Source organism: Procambarus clarkii, chromosome 19 (assembly GCF_040958095.1).
Source record: "Procambarus clarkii isolate CNS0578487 chromosome 19, FALCON_Pclarkii_2.0, whole genome shotgun sequence".
Classification (NCBI taxonomy): domain Eukaryota; kingdom Metazoa; phylum Arthropoda; class Malacostraca; order Decapoda; family Cambaridae; genus Procambarus; species Procambarus clarkii.
In genome coordinates this window covers 2,131,648-2,158,175 of record NC_091168.1, presented here as the reverse complement: position 1 = coordinate 2,158,175, position 26,528 = coordinate 2,131,648, and the positions used below count along the sequence as shown (strand labels likewise).

At 45.9% G+C, this 26,528-nt stretch overlaps 1 protein-coding gene and 1 pseudogene across 1 annotated transcript; both read left to right on the top strand.

The window, feature by feature from the left end:
* The first annotated feature begins 14,058 nt into the window (after positions 1-14,058).
* Positions 14,059-14,868, top strand: LOC138366534 (uncharacterized). The gene has a single exon (XM_069327567.1). It carries the CDS (start codon positions 14,059-14,061, stop codon positions 14,866-14,868), a length of 810 nt encoding a protein of 269 aa, XP_069183668.1.
* Positions 14,869-14,887: 19 nt separating this feature from the next.
* On the top strand, positions 14,888-15,708 carry LOC138366533 (tRNA (guanine-N(7)-)-methyltransferase-like; annotated as a pseudogene).
* The last annotated feature ends 10,820 nt before the right edge of the window (positions 15,709-26,528 follow it).

Sequence of the window (26,528 nt, the reverse complement as noted above, 5' to 3'; positions counted from 1 at the left end):
TTACCCGCTATCTTGCGGATACGCTTCCAGATCTGGGGCAGAGGAGTTTCGGACATAATAGTTGAGACATAAGGTGCCCAACATTCACGTTTAGCCATACGGATGGCCCTACGGGCCACTGCACTCGCTTTCCGAAAGAAAAGAAAAGAATCGGTCGTCTACCGACGGCGGTGCCTCTTCCAGGCTGCACGCTAACAGCGGACAGCCCAAGCACAATCCGCATTCCACCAGGGAACGCACTTCCGCAGACCCCGAGAGGAAGAGCGAGGAATAGAGCAGAGGGCAGCGTTGAAGACAGTGTCATGAAAAAGGAGGAGAGCACGAGGGAGAGGCAGAAGGGAGAGGTCTGCAGCATTGAAGGTAAATAGGTTCCAGTCCGCTTTAGCAAACTGCCACCTAGGGAAGGAGAGGGAAGGGCGAAAAGAGAAAAAAGAAACAAGGATGGGGAAATGGTCACTGCCATGAAGGTCATCAAGAACCTGCCACGTGAAATCTAAGTAAAGAGAAGAAGAGCAGAGAGAAAGATCAAGACAGGAAAGTGCGCGAGTCCGAGAGTCCAAGTGAGTGGGCTCACCAGAATTCAGAAGAGACAGGGAAGAAGAGAGGATAAACGGCTCAAGAAGGCGACCTCAGGTATTCGTCAGAACATCACCCCAAAGAGAGTGACGATAATTGAAATCACCCAGCAGGAGCACAGGCTCTGGCAAGGAGTCCAGGTGTTTCAAATCAGGAAGAGAAAGCGGGACACTCGGGGGGAGATAAATGGAACCAACTGTGTACCATTTCCCTACAAAGATACGAGCAGCAGAACAATGGAGAGGCGAAGGAAAAAGTAAGGGGACAAAGGGAACATCAGCGCGAATCAAGAGCAGAAGAATTAGGAGCCCCAGCAATGGCTGGGGGTGGGGAGAGAAAGGAATAGCCACGAAAACGACCAGGACGAGCACCATGCATCGGCTCCTGAAGACAGACACAAAGGGGCGAAAACCGCAAAATTAGAAGTTGGAGTTCGAGGAAATTGGCGTAAACACCTCGAACGTTCCATTGAAGAATAGACATTAACAAGAAGTGTAAGGACAACAACAGAGAACAAGGAAGAAACAAAGGCGAAAGAGCAACAGAGCACGTTAAAGAATATCAGGGTCAGCAAAGTCAGGGTTAGGGGGCATGGGTAAACTGAGCAAAGACGGAGGGAAGGAAGCGGGAGAACAGACTAGAGGTGGGCGGGCGGGGTCCGGAGGAGAAGACAACGGAGAGGAGCAGTCAAGGACAGCATCAGGAAGAGGGGATGTAGAAAGAGGGGAGCTCACCTCAGCAAGGGCAGCAACCGAGAGGGAAGCGGGGGCCAAAGAAACCTCCATAGCAGGAACAGGGGGGCGCAACCACTGAAATGGGAGGGGAAGGAGCAATAGAGCCAGTAGTAGGGGCCCAGGAAGAAACCAAAGCCTTCTTACCCGCCTGGGAGGAGGATGGAGAGGAGCCAGGCTTACGCTTCTGACGCAGAGACAGGTGTCCCAGCAACTACGTACTGGGCAACGGATTCTAGCGTCTGAACAGGAGAAGCTGAACGAGAGCACACACGACGGCCGTTTGGAGAGCGATGGACATCAGCCCGCACCGACAGGTGGCGGGGAGAGTCAATAGATGGAGAAGGATGGGAAGGAGGACCGGAGGGTGACGAGGAAGAAGACACAGGAGACATGACAGACCATGTAGAAAGAAGGGGAACCCCAGACAGAGGACCAGGAGGGGGACCCTTCGGGACAGAACTCAAAGGAACAGAGGAGGGGGCAGTGGGCGAATCAGGGTCCAAGGCCCGGAAACGGTTGAGAGTCTGAGGAAGGTGGGAAGGACGAGGAGAGGAAGAGCACAACACACGAGCATAAGAGACGTTAGCATAAGGCGGGAGCTGGAGAACCTGGCACCTCGCCTCGGGAAAAGATAAACGCTCCCGATGCTTCAAATTGAGGACGGCTGCCTCAAGCTTGTAATGGATACAGGCACGGGAGAAGGTAGGATGGGCCTCACCGCAGTTGTGGCAGCGAGCTTGGGAAGAAGTGCACTCCGACTTAGAGTGACCTTCATCCCCACACAAAGGACAGAGAGAGACAGTCCCAGAGCAGCGGAGGGCACCATGCCTAATCCTCCAGCACTTGTTACAAAGCCGAGGAGAAGGAATATACTCCTGGACAGAGCACCTGGCACCAGCAAGAATGACAGAGGATGGAAGGGACCTACCATCAAAGGTGACCTTCACAACTCGAAGGGGTTGACGGCGACGACCACGAGGGGGACGGGTAAACGAGTCTATCTGGAGGACAGAATGGCCCTAGGCATCAAGGATATGTCGAATATCGTCGTGGCAGACTCGCAGATCTCGAACACAGTTCGCAACAAGGGGCGGGAGGAGAATAGTGCCAACATTGGCGTTCAACTGAACGTTCTTTGAGATCCGAACAGGGATCTCGCCAAGGCAGGATAAGGCAGCCAAGGGGAAAGCTGCAACCTGAGAAGGAGCAGCAATGACACGTGTACCAAAACGAGTGGGGTTGAAAGTAACTGACGCATCCACGGAATCAACAAGATGCCGATGAAGGGAGTAATCGTCAGGCGGCGCAGAATCAAGAGGGAGGAGATCAAAATATTTGGCCCACGAAGCAGGACCAAATAAGGCCTGATACGCATCAGTACAGGAAGGAAACGAGCGAGTGCGGCCGTGGCGCCGACGGCGTTGAAAACCCCCAGAGAGAGAGGGGTCAAAAGGCGCAGTAGTCACAACGAGAGATTTAGCCGCACTAGGGGACGAAGTGGTCACCACTGGGGGCGTGAGGCTCGACCCAACCACAGAGGAGGGAGGGGAGCTGGGGGAAGAATTCAGGACGGTCAAAGGAGGAGCAAGGTCGGGGCCCAATGCAGCGGGAGCTACAGAGCCCGGTCTTCCAATACAGGCCGACTCGGGGTCTTGGTCGCCCACCCTACGAGCCTGAGAGGGTACAACAGAAACTTTTAACGACATAGAGACGTAGAGAAAGAAATTCATCCATGAATGTGCCGCCATACCCACCATGGAGCCACAATTAGAGACAGAACACCCAACAGGAAGCTATCGCCGATCATGCTGGGGTCCCCTAGGGATGCGTCGTGGGTATACGCCCCACAAACGCCACCTTAAGAACCGTCAGTCCGTCGAGATCGGGTTCAGCGACGAAAGGGGGATTGACAATAAAAGGTTCCCCTCGCTCGAGACGTCGGGTACTACAGTTCTACGGGTGCAAGAGTATGCCTCCTCAAGCACCCGGGTGTCAAAATAGAAGAAGTCCAAAGGAAGAACTAAAACAAGCAAAAGGTCGGCAGGAAAAGACAAGCAGATAGGAGAAGAGGGGGGAGAAAAACGAAACAAAAGGAAAAGGAAAAGCGATCCGGCACAATTAGAGAAGACAGCAGCAGGAGTGCAAGGCCACCAAAGGACAGAGTACTGTCCCACGGAGCATCACACTCCAGCAGCCGTCCACTAAGCCCCCCTCATGACGCCAACGGGCCGGATGGGGAGGGGGGAACACTCAAGCAAGAGCTGTATACGATGGGGTGGCAACCACCAGCCGGGTCGGATGCTCCTAAGGTCGCTCTGCTCCTAGCTAGTGTTTACGTTGGACGATTGCTGGTTGTCCTGCTGTTACGGCCCTCTCGGGACGCAACGGGGTCCTTACTCTGATGTTGTTAGAGGAAGATATAATGTATCCGTTCAAGCCAGTAGTGGCTATCAAGGGATGAGATCCGTGACGTAATTAACTTAAAGGGAGTAGGGAAAGAAAGTTAAGAACTTAATATTATACTTATCACCATCACCGATTAAATATACATATAAATGAGTGCACAAGGGGGAGGGGTATTAACACTATACAAGGGGATTAATCCTTAATCAACGTCTTCTGCTGAAGACGCTGGTGCCACAACTCTTGGTGCCTAATCCTTGGTGCTCTCTTCGTGGCCTCACAATTAATTCTCCAAAGAAGTTGAGCCTACCCTGGCCACAGGTCAGCCAAAACACGGGTCCACTGGGGGCACCGCCGTGGAGGCCGTCAACCACACGTCCAGCTGGTCTGCTGGCAGGTTCTGAGCCCACAAGGCTGGTACGGCCACTCCACGGACGATAAAAGGGGAACGCCCTAGACAGGAGCTTCGTGTGACACCACAAGTCACTCTCCTGTCTTCAGTACCCCAGTGGATGATCGTCTCCAACAGTCGGTCCCGGGTAAATCCTTTTACTGCCACTCCACTGGCAGGCTAACACACCACAGTGTTCTTCCGGGGGGACGACTTCACAACAGCTGCAGCAACGTTCAAGGTATGGAGACTGGCTGCCTCGGGTAGACTGGCTCGACTCCCATCACAGTAGTCCCAGGTCGGCTCTGTAAGCAGACACGTCATCAATAACCGGGACACTAATACTTACGGGCTCGGGCACAAACACCTGACGTATCCAGTCCATAGATGGCGCTGTCGTCGGAGCACCACCTCACCAGAGGTCAGGAGCGGCTGTGTTGTGAGCTGCACAGGCCTGGAAACTGGCCCTTGTGGCCGATATTCGCCGTCCTCATCCGGTGTCGTCGTTCGTTTGGCGGGGGTTTTGGGAGCTGACCCACAGATGGCGTGGTTGTCACTGCTCCAGGCTCGGACGCTGGATCCGGGTTCGTAACACCTGCCTGGTGATGGTTTGCCACTCACAGGATGGCGTTTGGATTTGCCATGGGGACTTCTCGGCCTACAATGAAGACGACATCGTCGGCTGGTCTGGCCTTTACGGAGCATGTGGATCATCTGTTGGTTGGTGTCGCCCTAGTGGACGTGCTACATGTGCAGCTGTCGGACATAGTGGGCGTCCAGCTGCTTCAGGGCAACCGTGCTGTGGTCAAGTTCCGCCACCAGGCTGCCTTTCCGACGTTTCTTGGGTGGTGTGAGGGGCGTGTTTACCCTCTCCCTTATACTGCCGGTTCTGTTTAAGTGGTGAATTTTGGTGTCACCTAGATGCATGTGGCGGTGTATGGTGCCCCCTTCGAGTTTCAGGACGATCTTTTGACCGCCTGTTTTGATCGGTTTGGGACTGTGATAAGTGTTCGTTGGAACAAGGTCCTTGCCAGACACTGTGCTGGGATGCTTGACGGCTCCCACACCCTGACGATGTCACTGAAGTGTAGTGTTCCGTCGTCAGTGACCGTGTTAGGTTACACTCTCCGCTGCCTGTATCGGGGACAACTGCACACTTGTTATCGGTGTGGTCACGAGAGTCATCTGGCTGCAGCGTGCGACGTGGGACCAACTGGTAGGGTGCATGTTTTTTGTGCGTAGGATTTTCCGCCCGTGATGCTTTCGGACGGTACTGAGGATTGAGTGGGTACTGTGCTTGAGGCGCCTGATTGCCCGTCTGCTGCTCCGCCTGTTGAGGCGGGTTCTACAGCTTGTGCGCCGCATCTGGTAACTGCTGTGGCCCCTGTTTTCTTTTTTGGCAAGGATATTCTTGTGCGGGCCCTAAGGTTCTGGCTGGCCCACTAAGTGTTGCTTGTTTCTGTTTTACTTGGGCAGAGTATGAGTATTTATGACTTGTATGGTCGCTTCAGTAAGATTTTGCCATGTGTTTAACAACTTCTTCTGGTCTGTTAAATCTAAGTTGAAACCTTAATGAGTTTGTAACTGTGCAGTGTGTTAGATAATGTTTCAGTGGTCTGTCGGGCATTTCTCCACAGTGCTCCTGGGGTTGTTAAGCCGGTGTGTGTGGTTCTCGGGCCATCGCCTGCGCTGCATGTAATGAAGGATGTCCTTTTTTTTATTATTATTTTCTACCACAGACGTGGCCACACATTTACAATGCTAACCAGCATATATACATTTTCTTCTGTCCTCCATGGACAGGGTTAGAGATGTGTTATACATATAGTTCAAGGGTTTATTGAACAATCAACCACAGAAGGTGATTCGGTGCTTTTAAAATGCTAAGATAACCTACATACGTAAATACATAGATACACAGATTTACATATGCCCTATATAAAGTGTTCGATGTGTCTTTTACATAGTGTCATTAATGTGCATTTACAAAAGGTGAAATGTAATTCTGATCAGCTTCCATATATACTTTATACACATTCATACACACACACACACATATACGTACACTACATATATACATACATGTGTACATTGTGACGGGAAAGTGTAGATGGTAATGCAGTCCTCACTTGGCTGATGTTAATGCCTAATCACATTTAGAGAGGAAAAAAAAGAAAAACAAAAATGTTGACTGCTTGGCATATTTCCTGTGGTAAGTGAGAGGGAGGAACATGTAAAACAAATCGTATAAAAAAGGAAACTAATTTACTTTAAACACAAATAAAAAGAAAGACAAGTCCCATGGCAATGTACAGTGCTATCAAAAAACGGAGATAAATGCAAGAATACAATATAAAAAAAATAGTGTATATGTAAGACAAAATAATAAATGGTGCTGAGAATATTAACCTTGGCTGAGACCTCCCTTAGTATACAGAGCCAGAAAGCTTAGTATGCCAGAGAGAGATGTCAACTCTTAGAGCACTAGGATATTCTGAAGTCCACAGCTCGTGTGTAGCTATTGATATGGGGGTGTAGATGGCACTGGCGTCGAGTACAGTCGTTGATCCACCAGTCGGGAAGAGCGCTGACTTGGAGTGGTAGTTTGGTTGTTGACGACGGTGGCGAGCCGGCCAGAGGGAGTGTGGAGTGGAGCGAGTTTAGGGTAAGTTTACCCCCTGGACAAAACGTTTTGTGCTACTGGTATACGTATCTTGAAGTTAGCATCTTCTTGTTGTATATATGTGAGTAACTTTATGTGGGGGAAGAGCAGGCTCAATCTCTCTTGAAAGAGATTACCATCACAACTCTTTCCCGAAGCCTGCTCTTATGGGTTAAGTTACTCCTTCAGATAGTAGAGTGGTATGTGTAGCTGCCTCTACCTCATTGACTCTGGAGAGGGCGTCTGCTATGATGTTGTCAGAACCCTTGATGTAGAAGATTTCCAGGTTGAAATTCTGCAGATACAAAGCCCATCGTAGAAGTCGTTGATTGTTGAATTGGGCTTGCTGCAAGAAGCTTAGGGGATTGTGGTCCGAGTAGATGGTGGTAGACCGAGTACCTTGTAGGTAAGACTCAAAGTACTGTAAGTTCAGGACGATGGAGAGAAGTTCCTTTTCGATAGTACTGTAGTTCTTTTGGTGTGGCTTCAACTTGTAGCTGTAGTAGCTAATAGGAAGAACCTCCTTGCCTCGTTGTTGCATTAGGACGCCCCCGATGCCGGTGCCACTTGCGTCGACATGGAGGACGAAAGGCTTTGTGATATCTGGCGAGGCGAAAATGGGATTAGAACAGACGAGAGATTTTAGTTGTTCAAAAGCAATGGTTTGCTGAATGGTCCAATGATATCGTTGCTTGGGGCTGGTTAGAGTGGTCAATGGTGTCGCTACCGTACTAAAATTCTTCACAAACCTATGGTAGTAGGAAGAAAGACCAAGGAAGTGCAGGAGGTGCTTCCTGGTGGTAGGCTGTGGGTAATGCTGGATGGCTTGAGTGTGTATGTTTAACAGAGCTAGGCTGCCACTCTCTATCACATGACCAAGATAACGCACTTTACCTTTAGCAAAATTGGACTTTCCCAAGTTGATGGTGAGGCCGGCTGTCAGGAGCTTAGCGAACAATCGTTGCAGCTGGAGCAGATGCTAGTTCCAGGTGTTAGTTGCCACAACGATATCATCCAAATAGGCGTAGGTGTGATCTAAGCCCTGGATGACGCGGTTGACAGCTCGCTGGAAGGTGGCCGGGGCATTACATAGTCCAAATGGAAGGCGTTCATATCTGTAAAGGCCAAAAGGAGTGGTGAAGGCAGATTTTTCCTTAGCTCGTTCTGTCAAACATACTTGGTAGTATCCCTTGAGTTAATCTAGTTGGAATAAATACCGAGCATTACCAATGGCATCAAGGATGTCATCTATACTAGGTAATGGGTAAGCATTCTTGACAGTCACAATATTCAATTTCCTGTAGTTGGTACACAGCCTCACTTTACCGTGCGGTTTCGGCACCAAGATGCAAGGTGAGGCCATAGTGGTCTCACAAGGGGTGGCCAGCCCATGATCCAGGAGGTACTGTACTTCAGCACGCATAACTTCCTTTTTGCTCGGGCTGATTCGGTAGAAAGGTTGACGAATCGGCCGGGTGTCAGGAAGTAGCTGGATGTCGTGCTGAACCACATTACACTCCTGTGGATCATCGCTGAACAACTTCTGATGTTCCTTGAAGATTCTGATTAGAGGAGCACTATTACAGTCCTACAAATATTTATGAAGATTAGTTAGGATTTCCGAGTTGGAAGGCACTGACTCATTGTTAGTGCTGGGAGGAGAAGCAGGGAATGTCTCACTGTGGAGGTATGGACCTTGAAATGTGGATAAGGAGACTAACACAGTTGGGGGAGTACCTTGATACTGCTTCAGGAGGTTGACGTGGCACAACTGGGTCTTCCGCTGCCTATCTGGAGTCTCAAGAACGTATTTGTGGTTGTTTCTGCACTCCTTGATGCGGTATGGTCCTGAAAACTTGTTTTGCAATGGAGAACCAGGGATTGGAAAATATGCTAGAACGAAGTCTCCTGGTTGAAATTTCCTAATTTTACTGCTCTGGTCAAAATGAGTCTTCATTTTATCTTGAGCTTTTAACAAATTGGTGTTGGCAAATTTACGCACTCTCTCAAGAATGTGCTTTAAGTTTTGAAGAAACTGGGGCACATTCAGAGGGTCACTGAAGGTGGCATCACGCAGAGAGTCTTCAAAAGCTTTGAGAGAAGTACGGCACTTACGTCCGTAGAGTATCTCATAAGGAGATACTCCTAGAGACTCATTTGGGAGACTTCTGGAAATACACATGATGATGTCAAGTTGCTTGTCCCAGTCTTTCATGGTTTCATTGCAAAATTTCTTTAGGAGTGATTTAATCGTTTGGTGACTACGTTCAAGAGAACTCTGTGAAGCAGAATGATAGGGGCTGGACAATACCTGAGTGATGTTGAACTCTTCCAGTGTCTTCTTGAAGAGATCACTGGTGAAGTTGGTGCCACAGTCACTTTGAACCTCTATTGGAAATCCATACTGGGTGAAGATCTTCAATAGTTGTTTCACCACAGTAGCAGCCGTAATGTTCTTTACGGGAACTGCTTTGGGGAATCTGGTGGTTGGACACAGTATAGTTAGTATATAGGCGTTGACAGAACTGGTCCGTGGTAAAAGACCAACACAGTCTATGATGAGCCTGTGGAAAGTTTCCAAAGGCACTGGGATAATAGTCAATGGAGCCCTGGGAATAGAGATGTTAGGTTTACCTGCCATCTGACATGTATGACACTGCTGTACATAGATTTTCACATCTTTAACCATACCTGGCCAGTAATAGTCTTGTCTGATGGCGTGATAGGTCTTATTAAAACCGTAGTGAGAAAGTGCTCCATGGGCCAGGTGTAGAATCTCGGGCCGCAGGCTGGTGGGAACAACTAGTTGGTCGACATTGGTCCACTCGTCATCCTCCGTCAGCTTACTGTGTCTGTATCTGCGGTAGAGCAACTCATTCTCTAGGAAGAACCCAGGAATACTGTCAGGTTGAGTCTCAGCCTGGAAAAATAATGGTGTTAATGAAGGATCCTCCCTCTGTAACTTACGGAACTCCAACGTAGTACGATTCAGTGATAGGTTCTGATGGTCTTGAGGGACAGCGGTTGCAGTAGTGTCAGCTGGTTGCGGGTGTGCAGCTTGTGCACGGGTGGTCACCAAAACCGGAGGAGAAACTTCATCACTTTCTTGAACCTCTGCTGGAACATACTTTAAGATGGGGTTGTCCACTGCAGAGTTACATTCCTGGGGTTTGTCCATGATGATCAGGTTGGAAGGTTGTAGATCTTCGGCCAAGTCATTGCCCAGGAGAAGTTGCACTCCTGACATGGGAAAAGGCTTTTCCCTGATGGCCACTTGGACTTCACCGGATACGAAAGGACAATCCAGGTGGACTCTGGCGAGTGGATACGGAGTGGTAGCAGTGAGGTCAGTGATAGGGACGGTTTTCTCTGTGTAGGTGATGTTAGGCACAGCCGATTTCAATATTATTGACTGAAGAGCCGCTGTGTCCCTCAAGATCTTCACTTTAGAACGTCCCTCCGAATCTGTACGGTTGGCAGAGACAGTTCCAGGGTACAGGTGTTTGCTGAAGAGAGAAAGATCATTAACAGGAACACCAACATTCATCACAGGCTTTTTTAAAAACTATCTACGGGCTCACCATAGCCCGTGTTACTTGGAACTTTTTATTCCAAGTAGCGAATCTTTAACAACAACAACACAGGCTTACCGGACTTAGGAGTCAGTTTGGGTTTAGGGGTTTCACTATAGCCTTTGTATTGAGCTTTTCCACATTTATCTATGGTATATCCATAGAGCTTGCAATACTTACAATACAGTTGGGAGCTCGCTTGATCGGTACTCACTTTGTCATAACTATATGAAAACTTCTTACTGGAAGGTGGGTCTGGTGTTAGCCGGTGTATGAGGCTGTAGATGTCAGCCGACTTCGCACATCTGATGTAGTCGGTTTCTTCTTTGTCTGCTAAATATAAACGGATGAAAGGGGGAGCACGTCTAAAGAATTCCTCAACTAGAATGAGGTTAACGAGTTCTGGAAATGTAGAGACATGTGCTGCTTCCAGCCATTTCATGAAATATCTTTTCTTTGTATTGGCAAATTCTAAAAGGTTGTGGTACTTCCCTTTAGATAATCACGGAATTTTCGTCTGTAGCTTTCGGTGGAGAGAAGGTAGGCGTCCAAAACTGCTTGCTTCAGGGTCTGGTAGTCATTCTCAGACGCTAAGGTACTGAGAGTAACCGCAGCTCTACCTGTGAGATGCACTCTGAGAAGGGTAGACCATTGATCTTCAGGCCAGCTAAGTTTTTTAGCTAGGGTCTCAAAAGTGGTGAAAAACACGTCTATCTCTGTCTCAACGAATGGGGGAATTAACTTACTTGCATGGGAGACATTGAAACTTACAGGAAGACTAGTGGTAGCTTGTTGGCGCCGAGTGTGGTGTGTAGTTTCCAAGGTGAGTTCTTGTCGGCGATATGCTAGAACACTCTCAGCTTGCTGTTTATCGTGCTAACGTTGCATCTACAGGTGAACTTTTCTTGCTTCAAGCTGTTCTCTTTCCAGCTCACGCTGTAGGGCAGCCTCACGTTCCTTTCGTTGCAGAGCTTTCGCTAGGGCCGCCTCGCGTTCCTGTTCTTCCTTCCTTAGGGCAGCCTCCTCTTTCTTCAGAGGAGCCTCGCGTTCTTGTCGTTGTAGAGCTTCCTTCTCATATGTAGCTTGTTCTTGCAGTTGTTCCCGCTCGATTTTCGCTAGCATGTTTATCTGTTTGCTTTTGTGGATCGTTATGGTCTGATGTCTTTACTACCAGACTCTTATTGGTAGTCTGTCCATGTTGTGTTTATCTTGTGCTCCGTCTATTCTCATACTGTTGCTTATGTAACTGTGGTATAATGCACGATCGTGTCTTATTACACGTGATTTATCGAGTCTTGTTGGGAGAGTCTGCGTTATCTGTAAGCACTTAATAATGGGCTTAAGCCATGATCTTCACAATGTTTCTCAGCTGGACCTCTGTAAAACTGTAAATCTTGTGTTGACTCAAAGTAAGTGTATTTTGACCAATCCACACTAGAAAATGAAGGGACGACGACGTTTCGGTCCGTTTTGGATCATTCTCAAGTCGATTGTCTTAACAATCGACTTGAGAATAGTCCAGAACAGACCGGAGTGTCGTCGTCCCTTCATTTTCTAGTGTGGATTGGTCAAAATACTTCATTTCCGTTATTGTGAATCATCGGCTGCTAATTGTATTTTGTTACCATGTATTTCTGCAGTGTTTTTGTTTATTATCCTATTTGGAGTTGATCGAGTCTGTAAATTGTGTTCCGAGTACACGTTTCTGTCGTGGCTGTACACGAGTGTTCCAGACGTTGGTGTTTGTGTATGTAGTGCTGGTCGTCTGATTATCCTGACTTCAGCTGTCTGTACCTTTTCTTTCCGTGTGGCTCAGGTTGTTCTCCATGCACGATGTTTGCCGCCATAACTTGGACATTTGGCGGCTGTGGTCTGGGTTGCCTTGTGCTTTGCTATAATGTCTTTGGTTGGATGCCTCAGGCTGTACACTCCGCATCTCTCCTCCTCGGTGCAGCGTGTTTGATGGAGGCCGTATTTCTGACATCTGAAGCCGCGCAGGGGTTCCGAGACGTATGGTCTCTGCACATTCTCCAACTTCCATGACCGAATGTTTCTGGCACATATCCCATGACGGTCACAAGAACCTGACGTGTAGCTGCTTTTGTATATTTTTGTGAGCCATCATTCTGCATTCAAGATTTGCTTGTGTTTTAGTATTGGATCTAGTGTTACGTCGACTGGGTATCCCAACAACACGACTGGTGCGCATCTTTCTGAAGGGTCCAGCTTGAGCAAGCACACAGATTTTGCTTACAGGAATATTACCATTTCTAGATATATTGCAGTCTTTTGGTCTGGTTGTGTCATTTTAATTTATCCTTTTAGGTTGACTGAGATGGGAATTTTGAGCTCTGGTTGCCTCTTCCATTGCCGTTACTACTCCATATGTTATAGGAAAGTTGGCTGTGCATTATCTTGAATTTGGGAAAATGTGCCGAGTCTGACAGTGGATGGTGTATGACTGGTGTTATCCTCTAGGTTCATTATATCTGGTGTCTTGCTGGTAAAAATACTTCGTGTAGCCTTGATAGCAGTTTCCTTCTCTACTTGCTGTTCCTCGGTGCACTATCCTTTGTTGTCAGGAAAAGGCTTCTATTTCCTCTTTCTCCTGAACTTCTCCATGTCGTTTCCCCATAGTGAGGACAGATTCACTGCCCTCCCTAATCTCAAAGTCGCTCATAGGTCTGGAGAAATTCATTTCACTCCAACGGAGGTCTAAAGTGATTTTAACATTGTAATCAGGGATACCTAACACTTAATTGAGCTGTTTGGTCTACCTTTCACAGGCAAGCTCAATGCACCTTGTAAAATCCCCCTTTGTTTCACTACCCACAGGGTATCGCCTCGCCCTTCAGGGTATGACTAAGTGACCTGGTCAGTGGTAATGCCCTCACACAAAATAATAGGTCATGGGAGCTGAGCTATCAGACCACTGTGGTAACTGTGGGTCTCCTGCATAAGGTGCAAACAGCAAATGGTCAACAACTGTATAAAAGAATTGCAGACGAAACCTTCAACGTTCCTTCCAAACAAGATATGATCAGAGTTTGGGTACTAATTGGTTGTTCCTCACAAAACAGTGAGGATTTGATCTCATAACTGCTCAAAGTCTGAAGTTTTCCATAGAACAAACCCGTGTGTCCTCTGCTGTACCAGTGGCGAGTCTCACGGCTTGTGATAGGCTCATCCTAGTAATGTAGGTCATTATGAGCTTTAGCCACAGCCTATAGTTCTTAGTTACCTCTACCTCTCGCCTGATGCTTCACTACTCGTAATTTGTATTATAGCTTCACTCAATTCTTAATGGATAGACCAAGTTATGGTATACTTTTATTAGCGTCTTGGCCTTGACACATACCAAACATCCATGACCCCTCCCAATTATTAAAGATTCTAGAACATCACGCACTCCTGACCCCACACACTTCCGGCGGCCCGACACACACATGCAGTCAACATGTTACATCAACAGCTGTGCAAGTTCACTTCCTCGTATCACTGGAGATTGCTGCGAACCCAAAATGTTTCGTCTGAGAACATTTAATACAAGAACATTAAGTCCAACAGATGCTATGTAGTGATTGTCTATAAGAAGACCTCATCCAGCAGACGCCCCCGTCGTCATAACCTCGGAGAGCTCAAGAGGTTCCTGCTCATGCTAACACCGCCAGGTGATGAACATTCCTTGACATGAGCGCTATGTGATGAGCATTCCTTGACATGAGCGCTGTGTTGAGCATTCCTTCACATGAGCGCTATGTGATGAGCATTCCTTCACATGAGCGCTATGTGATGAGCATTCCTTCACATGAGCGCTATGTGATGAGCATTCCTTCACATGAGCGCTATGTGATGAGCATTCCTTCACATGAGCGCTATGTGATGAGCATTCCTTCACATGAGCGCTATGTGATGAGCATTCCTTCACATGAGCGCTATGTGATGAGCATTCCTTCACATGAGCGCTATGTGATGAGCATTCCTTCACATGAGCGCTATGTGATGAGCATTCCTTCACATGAGCGCTATGTGATGAGCATTCCTTCACATGAGCGCTATGTGATGAGCATTCCTTCACATGAGCGCTATGTGATGAGCATTCCTTCACATGAGCGCTATGTGATGAGCATTCCTTCACATGAGCGCTATGTGATGAGCATTCCTTCACATGAGCGCTATGTGATGAGCATTCCTTCACATGAGCGCTATGTGATGAGCATTCCTTCACATGAGCGCTATGTGATGAGCATTCCTTCACATGAGCGCTATGTGATGAGCATTCCTTCACATGAGCGCTATGTGATGAGCATTCCTTCACATGAGCGCTATGTGATGAGCATTCCTTCTCACGAGCGCTATGTGATGAGCATTCCTTCACACGAGCGCTATGTGATGAGCATTCCTTCACATGAGCGCTATGTGATGAGCATTCCTTCTCACGAGCGCTATGTGATGAGCATTCCTTCACATGAGCGCTATGTGATGAGCAACTGCAGCCATCGTGTTGGGTTTGAGTGTTGTGAGTGGTGAGCCGGACTACGGTGCTCACATGGCCACGTGTGCTCTTCGCCCCACAACCAACAACAATGCTCAAATAATGGAGAGCAAAAGGCCTCCAGAGACAACCTATTCTCCCTTGCCAAGCTCTCTAGTAATTCACTAAAAATGCCTAAATGACCACAAGAAAAATCATCGACAGTGTGCTCACTTCAACCCAATTACCGGACTGGAATTGGAATTACAATGGACCGGAGTTCATACTTTCCCCAAGTACTAGTCTGGAGATAGTACCAAGAAGGTGGAATTTGCTGACATTGTGTGTGGCTATGGAGGAGTGTTGGTTGTCCTTGCCCAGATTTTTTCCTGACACGCTTATGTTAGGCATGGAAATACGGGTGAAGGTGCCAGACTTTGTTGTTGACCGCATTCATGGCTTGAGAGATAAGAAGGATGTGCCTGGCGGATATCAAAATGTAGCTTGTATTCGTACTAATGCAATGAAGTACCTTCCAAATTTCTTTCAGAAAGGACATTTAAGCAAAATGTTCCCGTTTCGTCATCCACACTTCAAAAGAGCCAAGCACAAATGGAGAATTATCAATGCATCACTCCTGGCAGAATATGGTTACGTTCTGCGTGAACGGGGGCCTTGTGTACACTGTGACGGATGTGAAGGACCTTCATGAGTGGATGGTTCATCATTTTACAGAACAGCCTTTATTTATTCGTGTGGATGAGAATAATTTGGCTAATGATCCAGTGGCACAGTGCCTATTTGAGAGCACCGAGGAGGGTCAGAAGGTATCCCGCAATAGTGGAGACAAGTTCCTGGCTGTTTTGTCGCAGCATGTCAGATCTAAGACAACTTAGCATTTTGGAAGTGTGTGTACAGTAACAAACTGTATCAGACGACAGACGAGTGGGCGCCTGACAGCTGAGTGGACCGCGCTTCGGATTCGTAGTCCTCAGGTTCCGGGTTCGATCCCCGGGGGAGGCGGAGACATATGGGCAAAAAGTTTTACACTGATGTTCCCTGTTACCTAGCAGTAAATGGGTACCTGGGAGGTAGACAACTGCTACGGGCTGCTTCATGGGTGTGTGTAACAAAAAGGAGGCCTGGTCGAGGACCGGGCCGCGGGGACGCTAAGCCCCAAAATCATCTCAAGATAACCTCAAGAAAAGAGTAGTGAGGGCAGCCAAGTAACATTCTTACACATGTCCCCCACTGTGTACACCACCAACAATCTCTAGCAGCTTCACGCCTCAGTACTACAGGTACACATGTCCCTCACTGTGTACACCACCAACAATCTCCAGCAGCTTCACGCCCCAGTACTACAGGTACACATGTCCCTCACTGTGTACGCCACCAACAATCTCCAGCAGCTTCACGCCCCAGTACTACAGGTACACATGTCCCTCACTGTGTACACCACCAACAATCTCCAGCAGCTTCACGCCCCAGTACTACAGGTACACATGTCCCCCACTGTGTACACCACCAACAATCTCTAGCAGCTTCACGCCCCAGTACTACAGGTACACATGTCCCCCACTGTGTACACCACCAACAATCTCTAGCAGCTTCACGCCTCAGTACTACAGGTACACATGTCCCCCACTATGTACACCACCAACAATCTCTAGCAGCATCACGCCTCAGTACTACAGGTACACATGTCCACCACTGTGTACACCAACAATCTCTAGCAGCTTCACGCCCCAGTACTACAGGTACACATGTCCACCACTGTGTACACCACCAACAATCTCTAGCAGCTTCACGCCCCAGTACTACAGGTACACATGTCCCTCACTGTGTACACCACCAACAATCTCCAGCAGCTTCACGCCCCAGTACTACAGGTACACATGTCCCTCACTGTGTACACCACCAACAATCTCTAGCAGCTTCACGCCCCAGTACTACAGGTACACATGTCCACCACTGTGTACACCACCAACAATCTCTAGCAGCTTCACGCCCCAGTACTACAGGTACACATGTCCACCACTGTGTACACCACCAACAATCTCTAGCAGCTTCACGCCCCAGTACAACAGGTACAAACGTTACCATCATCCTCCTGGTGGTTCCTGAACCTCGGGCAGCTGTAAGTGCTGGACCACAGTGGTCACCCATCTGTGGTCACAGCCACCATCTTGTGTAAATAAGGACACCTGGGTGTGGTCACAGCCACCATCTTGTGTAAATAAGGTCACCTGGGTGTGGTCACAGCCACCATCTTGTGTAAATAAGGACACCTGGGTGTGGTCACAGCCACCATCTTGTGTAAATAAGGTCACCTGGGTGTGGTCACAGCCACCATCTTGTGTAAATAAGGTCACCTGGGTGTGGTCACAGCCACCATCTTGTGTAAATAAGGACACCTGGGTGTGGTCACAGCCACCATCTTGTGTAAATAAGGACACCTGGGTGTTGTCACAGCCACCATCTTGTGTAAATAAGGTCACCTGGGTGTGGTCACAGCCACCATCTTGTGTAAATAAGGTCACCTGGGTGTGGTCACAGCCACCATCTTGTGTAAATAAGGTCACCTGGATGTGGTCACAGCCACCATCTTGTGTAAATAAGGACACCTGGATGTGGATTTGATTTTCACGAACTTACTATTTGTGTGTTGAATTGTCTTCCACTGACGTGTCCATGTCCACAGCGATTAGCCTGTCAGTGCCAGAACAGGTGAAGGCCGAGTCTTGGAGACGAAGATTACCTGACCTTCCCTGGCGTGTCCAGCACTGGGCGAGGTGTCCTCAGGTGAGTGGGTAAGTATAGCAGAAATATCTTATTTAACAACTCACTTTTCAACACTTTGTAGAGATTATTTAATGTATCAACTATGCATAACAAAGAACAATTATCTTGATTGGAACGTTTCTAAATCTTTGAAATTTGGTGAGCGAGAAGCCATATTGGTGAGGCAGGTCAAAGGGTTAAGGAAAGATTTCTTTCGAGAGGGTTGAGTACCCATCCAGTTGTATTGTTATGTGCCTCTGATACACAGAGCAATCACAACATAATGCATTATGCTTAATACACTGGATGACGAACACGTCACAGTTATGTTAGGTTGATTAACGATCCAACCCAACCTTGCAGGTTAGGTTGGGTTGGTTCGTTAATGCAAGATTCTCAACTAATTAAAAACAACAACATTGGGACTAGCACTATAGGTCACTGTTAGATGGAGGAGCTGGTAGGCGGTGGACAACGGTGTGACCCGTTAGATGAATGGTGGATTAACAGGACGATGGCTCACTGGTAGATGAATGGTGGATTAACAGGGCGATGGTTCACTGGTAGATGAATGATGGTTTAACAGGACGATGGCTCACTGGTAGATGAATGGTGGATTAACAGGACGATGGCTCACTGGCAGATGAATGGTGGATTAACAGGACGATGGCTCACTGGCAGATGAATGGTGGATTAACAGGACGATGGTTCACTGGTAGATGAATGATGGATTAACAGGACGATGGTTCACTGGTAGATGCATGGTAGATTAACAGGACGATGGTTCACTGGTAGATGAATGGTGGATTAACAGGGCGATGGTTCACTGGTAGATGAATGGTGGATTAACAGGGGGCACCGAGGGATAATGGTGTTAATATCACACAATTCGCTCTTGTACACAATAAGACAATTTAGGTTAGGTCAGGACAGTTAGTGATGCATTGACATTATTTACACGTTACATGTGTAGTGGGAGGAGGCGGGGGGGGGGGGGGAGACAGTCACCACAGTCAGCCGACGAACGGAAGGGCAGAGTCACGACTGCCAGCCGACGAACGGAAGGGCAGACAGTCACGACTGGGTGTTACACTTGTACGGGAAGTAATCATTGCTAACAGGTATTTTATCTCACACCCCCTAAACCTTCCTTCATGCTGACACTAACCTGGTAATGCTTATCTCCTCACTCTAAACCTTAATGGCTTCACACAATCTACTTTAAATGTTCCTTGAAGCGACCTTGAAAAATGTTTTTTTCCTCTGTGAATCCTTATTTGCTTAATTGCTGCAAAGGGGCCTGACGGCTGAGTGGACAGCTTTCGTTATTCCTAGTCGTAAGGTTCCGAGTTCAATCCCCGGCGGAGGCGGAAACAAATGGGTAAAGTATCATTCACCCTGATGATCCTGTTCACCTAGCAATAAATAGGTACCTAACAGACAGCTGCTAAGGGGTGCTTCATGGGGGTGTGTAACAAAAAGGGGGCTTGGTCGAGGACCGGGCCGCAGAGACACTAAACCCCGAAATCATCTCAAGATGACCAAGATAGCCTCATTGAAACTGACTTAACCAATTTGAAACTCTTCCCTAAACGTTTCTCCTCCCGAAATTAAAGTCTAATGTTTGCTGTATCTCTCACGCTAATTCTTTGTTACAGTATATGAAATGATCAACTGTATGAATCAATTTAAAACATTTGGAATTCTCTTCTAATTTCCTCCCTTCCCCTCATTCCCAGGCATGTTGCAATGATAATTACAGTGGAAAAACCATACTTACACTACCTAATATACGAAACATTTTAAAACACTATAAAACATTGATAAAACAAACATTTTGGTTTTGAAAGTTTTTAACTTCGTTCGTCACTTATGCCCTTCTTACCTTACTATTTTATCTTGTAATGTACCACTATAAATGTTTTAGTAATATTCTCATACAACGAGACAGGGTAGTTGAGGGCGCCAGGCTGTCTGGTCTTAGTAATTAAGGGATCTCACCCTTTAGAAGTAATGACTACAGGTTGACCTTGCCTTTTGCTAAGCCGATAATTGCAGACAGCTGGCTGGGGTGTGTCCTTCAGACAAGCAGCTGCCTACTGTTTTAGGGAGAGAGCCTGAGGCTATCTTACCGGGTAGGCAGGGCTTAGCTCCAGGATCCCCCACAAATACCCATGGAAGTGTACTTTTGAGAGGAGACAAAATTGAATGTTGAGCAGAACAGTAGTGGAGACCGCTGGTCGTGAGTCCCACAGCCAGGCCAGGCTTACACAGGCCGGCTGGGGAACTCGACTGTAACCATCCCACCCTCTCACCTCTCTATCAAACTTTGGCTCAGTCTTCGGTGAGTGAGCTTGTGAGGTGACGTATAGTGTGTTTTCCAACTTAACTGTTGTGTGATTTTCAGGGGCAGTCAGCCGTAGAACTGTCAATTTCCTGTATGGTGATTCACATTTGTGTATTCATGTTGATATTGAACATGTTATGATATAGTTGAATTGTATTACCCATTTAAGTGAAGACCTAATAGTAAATATAAATGATTAATTTGTTGCTGTAAATTGGCTTTAATTCCGATCCCGGGATCTTGAGTTTCCTATGATAGGTTGCAGGTTGGAAAGGGAGGGGGGAGGGGAAGAGTTCTCGGATACTTATGGATTTGAAGGCTTGATTATATACGAGTACAAACTTACAGTTGATACATGAACATCTCTGATATTGTGTTGTACAAACAAGTTCCATTCCTTGTATTACATAGGTTTACAAGAATGGATGGTGGCGGTGGAAAGTATTAGTCTCTCGAGTTTACTGGTAGCTGATCAGGTACAATGCCTTGTTTTTGTGGTACCTTGGTGATCAATCCTCGAGGTTACAGGGTGTTGACCTGGAGCGTGTAGTATGAACTCTGGGGAACTCTTGAATAGTTAATATAATGACCGGGCTAATGGACAGAAGAGCTATTAGTTTCCGTTTTTCGTTACACTAACATCTTGCAGCTAACCAAAAACATTTGGTTTTCTATAATTTCACCTTTTTAATGTTGCATGCATCATTGCAGCATGACTTAACAACGTTTTAAATCCTCGGTATTGCTTTGCAATACCGAGGATTTTCAACCCAGGACGGGAGGCATCCTTTACATCCTCAATAACCCCTACAATGGTCCTCTGCTGTTATTATTTAATCTTAGTCTGAGGCATAGTATCTTACCTGACAGCTAGACACTGACTCATAATACCCAAGCCAAATTAACAACAATTCAGGCCCACATCAGAAAATTAATGAGAGTCGAGAGTTAGAGTCGAAGCGATACTCGGGGGACTTCCAATCAAAGATTAGACAATTGCACTACCACATGGTCAAATAAATTGCAACCTGGAATGTCTTTGATTACCCAGAGCCGAGGTTCGAATCCTGCTCACAAACACCTAATTTTCTCATTGATATATCACATTAATGTGTTTCTCATTCTAATGTGTCAGATGTGACCCATCTCTGACATCCTGTAAGTTTAAAGTTCTTGAAAACATTATACACGACAGGCTAATGATTCAAATTAGATTCCAACTTGCTACTAACCTGTATGGTTTCCTTCCTGGAAGAAGCATTCAGACTCGCTTTACTGAATATTTTATTTGACAGGGACCATATTCTCGGGCGACATTTATTGACCTCCAAACTGCTTTTGATTCATCAAAAAGGGGAAATAATCTTAGAACAATTAACCTCTTTTGGAGATAATGTTATACTCGACATACCTCAAGGGGTACCCACCCTTGTATCACAACTGCCTCAGTTCTTTCAAGGGGGCTCATAAGTAATCATTCTGCACCATTTGAGTCGAGTTCGTCGAAAGGAGGCGTGCTTAGCCCATCATTGTTCAATGTGCTAAAACGCCAAACAAAATTATATTCCCCACACTAGCTGATGAAGCTGTCATCTGTTATGTCTGACATTTGTATTGTTTCGAATACCCAAACGAGACTGCAAGCTCTACGCGATTCACTCGCTGCTAAAAGCATCGAATTCAGTTTTGTATATAATTTAATCCATCGCTCTTTTCCCTAAAATGAATCAATGTCCCTCAAGCTTTCAAAGTCAACAACCAAAACAAATATAGGCAGCACAAATACCTTTGAGTAGGTATCAGTGACAATGTAAACGACCATCTTAGGTTAAAAGACAAATCACTGAAAATACTTTCTGGTAAGAAAATTGGTATTAATGTTAAATATGGTAGACTATTCAACACTTGATAGTTGATTGCATTTATCTTCCTCGCCTCTGTTTGAACAAATTGGAAGTAATACATAATGAAGCCATGAGGGTAATTCTTGGTACCCCAAGATGCACATGAATCATTAACTTGAGGGAAGAACTGAAGCTTCCAACTATACTAGAGAATCATACAAGTCAACTCAACCTTTTCCCTTAAAGTCATGAGACCCTACATCTCCAGCCTTGCTCGGAGACAAAGTATTCTGTACCGTTAACAGCGTATTAAGTGGTGCAACATACCAACTCACTCCTTGTATGATAAATGACCGAGTAAAATCCCAACAATCTAATCAAACTGAACATTCCTTTTAAATGCAATATACCTGCAACTGATATTCCTCTTCATCTGTTCCCACAATTCAAGTACCATATACACCTGCCACTAAGAAAGGTAATGAGAATCTGCTCTTTCCAAAGCTGTCACACTTTAAATAATTGCCTCTCGTCATAACTTTTAAGATCCCATGAGTACTGTCTACACCGATGACCCAGTCCAATCATCTACAGGACGGACTGCAGCAGTATGCAGGTACAGGAACAATACTTCCACACAGTAAGTGTCAGGTTAAACAACTGGCTGACCTCTGTACAAACTGCTGCTGCACTACAACTAGCTCTCAGTATATATAAAGTCACAGGAGGTGGTGACATAACTGTTTCAAAGTCTGCTCTTCAAGCTCTTTAAAACTTTTCCAGCATGATCGACAGTAAGAGTTTCATAATTGCACTTATAAATAGTCGAAGAATAAAGGGTTCAGAATCTCATGTATGGATACCATCTCACAAATATAACCCACCATAATGACTGACATTACAACCAAATTTGCGTGTAACAAGGAAGTTGAATTAGACCTAGGTGTCCCCATCTCTTGTCAAGACTATATTGTTTAACACTCGGGTATAAGAGAAATTACCGAAATTACCGTCCGATAAAATACTTCTTTGACAACTACAAAATAAAAGGTTCCTCCAACAATACACTGACTATTTGGACCCTAATGCTGGAGTGCCACAAGGCTGTATACTCACGCCAACATTACACCTCACACTACAGAGGGAAGGAAGGGGAGGAGTGGCGGCCCTGCTGATAAAGGATTAGGGTTTCCAGGAGATTGATATCCCAGGCTGCGAGGAGTTCAGAGACTACATAACAGTCACCATGACGATGGCAGGACCAAAGATAGTAACTGATATATAACCCTCCATTAAATGACAACCATTGCAGTTCCTACCATAACTGAAAGGGCAGACTGTCGCCTGTTAAAAATCTATTCCGACTTCCAATCATAGGGACTCCACCCATTAAAAGATACAAGAACCATATGGTGGCACAGCGAGAGAGCAAAACTATTGGACATGACAAACGTTTTAATCCAACATGTAATCAACACGTAATGATTAACCAGCTTGACTTTACTTCGAATTCACTGAACGATTCACATACATGGGAAATAATGTTCGAAGACCCATGTGAATGAGTGAACACTGTCTTTACGTTTAAATATATGGTGAAAGAGAGGATAACTTACTCAGGGAAGGGACCAGAAAGCCAAAGCCTGCAATATCTAAATTGAAATTACAAGGAAACAAAAATTTATAACAGGTAGCAAAGCTCAAAAAGAAAGACTGCACAGACGTTATTGATTACATCACCCAGAAGAGTAAGGAGGTGGCACAAGTTTGTCCTGGTATGAGAGGAAATATTTTCACTTGTGTTAAGTTGGGCGAGTGAGTATGACCAGATGTATATCAGCGTGGAATCCACAGGAGTGCACATCCATCCGTGCACTCTCCTGTATTCTCTGGTCTGGGACCAAGGTCTGCCTTGCTGGGTTTCTATGGGCTGGACTCTGGCTGGGCTGGCCAAGGATATTGCAAGAGTTGTTGCACGCCCAGATCACCAGAGGAGACTATGCAAGTCATCAGTGGCACTCCGTTGTTCCCATCATAGGGAGAGAACTTAGAGGGTTAGTTTCGTGCACCCAGGTCTGAAGGGTTCACTCACACTAAGGCAGGTCTAACCTTCCTTGTTACTAGTCCACGACACCATGAAACCTTGACATTTCTTTATGGAATTGCCATTTGTCACGGTAAAATCTCTAGGAAGAGATTCGGCCTACTCCATTATCACCTATTCTACTCATTCACATCTATTTAATCAAGAACTGCAGCCATAAACAACAACAACTAATACTTCCGTACATCTAGACAATACCACCAGTCTACCTACCCCATCGGCCGTCACCCCACCTTGCTCCTGGGTCGCTGGGAGACCACGCCTTCCGAAACAAGCAGTTTAACAGCCAGTTAATAGTTAAAGAAGTCACCAACGCCATCTGCCCGGCCAATATTCTGTATAAATTGGGCGTTTTTGCTCAACATGAGTTAGATTACTCCTGTGTGCTTAGCTGAGTAGACCTGTTAACCCATCTGTGGTGTAACGGATTTAGACTAGCCCATAGTATCCTGCACCTTTATTTTGCATCTAACCGTAACGTAAATTTGATTGTTCATCCTGTTTGTTTTGCACACTTTGTATTAGAGCCAAGCCTGGATATTTTTGTAATTTGTTTAATTTATTTTTAAAGTAAAGTATATTTTAAATGTTTTTTTCCCTCTGCTTTATCCTACAGTTTACCTCACTGTGAAGACACCTTTGCAGTTTAATTTTTATTTTTTAATATTTTGTGACTGGTATTAGAGACTGCACGGCCACCAATGTTTCCCGTCACACATTCGTTTACACATTTGTCTGCTATTCGTCTTATTAGGTCACTAGATAATTGGGCAAAGCAAAACTAGACCAAATTATGTTTTTTTTTCACAGCCAGGATTGTGCAGCAAGCACTACTGACAGAACTCATCAATAGCATCAACTGAGAGAGAACATGAAACCAGGAAGTCTGTTCTATCCTTGTTTGTATGTGATAATGATGGAACTAGTACTCTGAGCAGACCTAGATGAATTATGGACTTTGACTATAGATTTCAAAGAGTACACAGGACTAAGATTCTTACAGCAGGCACCCAGGACACAGCAGAAAAAGTATATTTCTGTCGATTGAAAGAATAAAAGATTGAATAAAAGATTGTCGATTGAACAGAAATAATGGATAAGGCAAACAGGCTGGAGACAACGATAGGCCCAGACCAAGAGAAGGAGACGCCTGATCACCAGGACCAGTTACACTACATAGCAGCTATAGATGTAACAGACCATGTAATAACCTGCGGGTATTTGATAACAGGGGCCACCCCCTCCCTCAGAGAAGGCTGTGGTTCTTCCCCCGAAATAGGAACCAGGTCAACTGATTCAACAATGTGTGACAACCCATGGAACGACCGCTAATTGTAACATTAGCCTCAGAGGGCCATTACATTTTTGAAGACTCACTACGAAAAAAGGAATTAGAGATACGAGAGCTACACAAGAGACAACGACTATGCATACAACAGAAAAAATATTGGTACAACAAAATGAGGTAAAGTCCCATACAAAAGATTTGGTTCCTTAGAAAATTCTCTGGTGTAAGTGTTACGACCTGGTTGGTCTATGTGATTAGTATATAATAAATGCATAAAAAAATATTGTTATACAATTAGTATACGATGCATATTTAGGCATTGGTTAGGTTAGTTGTTTATGTTATGTTGGCAATTATTTGTATTTGTAGTACGTGGGTGAAGCATTTAGAGCATTGTGGTTCGAACAAAAGTCGTCAACGAATCAGTGTTAAAGATATATGTTTGAACGTCATCAGTTGTGACGTACCTGATCAACCAGGCTGTGATACCAGATCAACCAAGCTGTGATTCGTGCGTCAGACTGCGAGCAGCCGCGTCCAACGGGCTGGTTGATCAGTCCAGCCACCAGGAGGCCTGGTCGATGACTGGGCCGCGGTGATGCTAAGCCCCAGAAACACCTCAAGGTGAGACATGTGAAAACAGGTTTTTCATTCATAAACCTTAGGGGGGGGGGGGGGCGGGGGGGTTAGTAGGTGTATGGAATGTACTTTAGCCTTTGTTTACGAAGACGAGCTTTTACACTTGACTCAATAGATCGTGTGCGAACGTCTCATTGCTTAGCTGGCGACCTCTATTAAAATTCCAAAGCTCTAACTTGCACTTCACTTCTAATATAGGTAATAGCCAACAGAACCTTAACACCTAATCTAACCTACCCCCTAACTTTACATAGATATTTAAATTATAATATTAACTCATAACAACCAATTGTTTACACAATGTTAAACTGGATGAATACATTTGACCGGGAGGTAAGGAGGGGGGGGGGGGGGGGTGGACACAAATGAGCCTAGCCTGAGGACGGGGATGCTGGAAACGAGCATTTGACCTTTGTCGAAAAAGACAGGTTGGTTTACTACAGTTTACTGCAGTTCAACCCATCCATGAATAGGCTAAGTTCAGCCAGACCTGAAATTTACCATTTGGAGGAGCTGCCCTTCATAGGTACCTGTGTATATAAATATATATATATATATATATATATATATATATATATATATATATATATATATATATATATATATATATATATATATATATGAGATGGAGAAAGAGGCCCATAAAAATTTAATACAAAGTCAAACCTTCACGTTTATAAACATCCTGCCACCCGGTTTCTCTCTCAAGA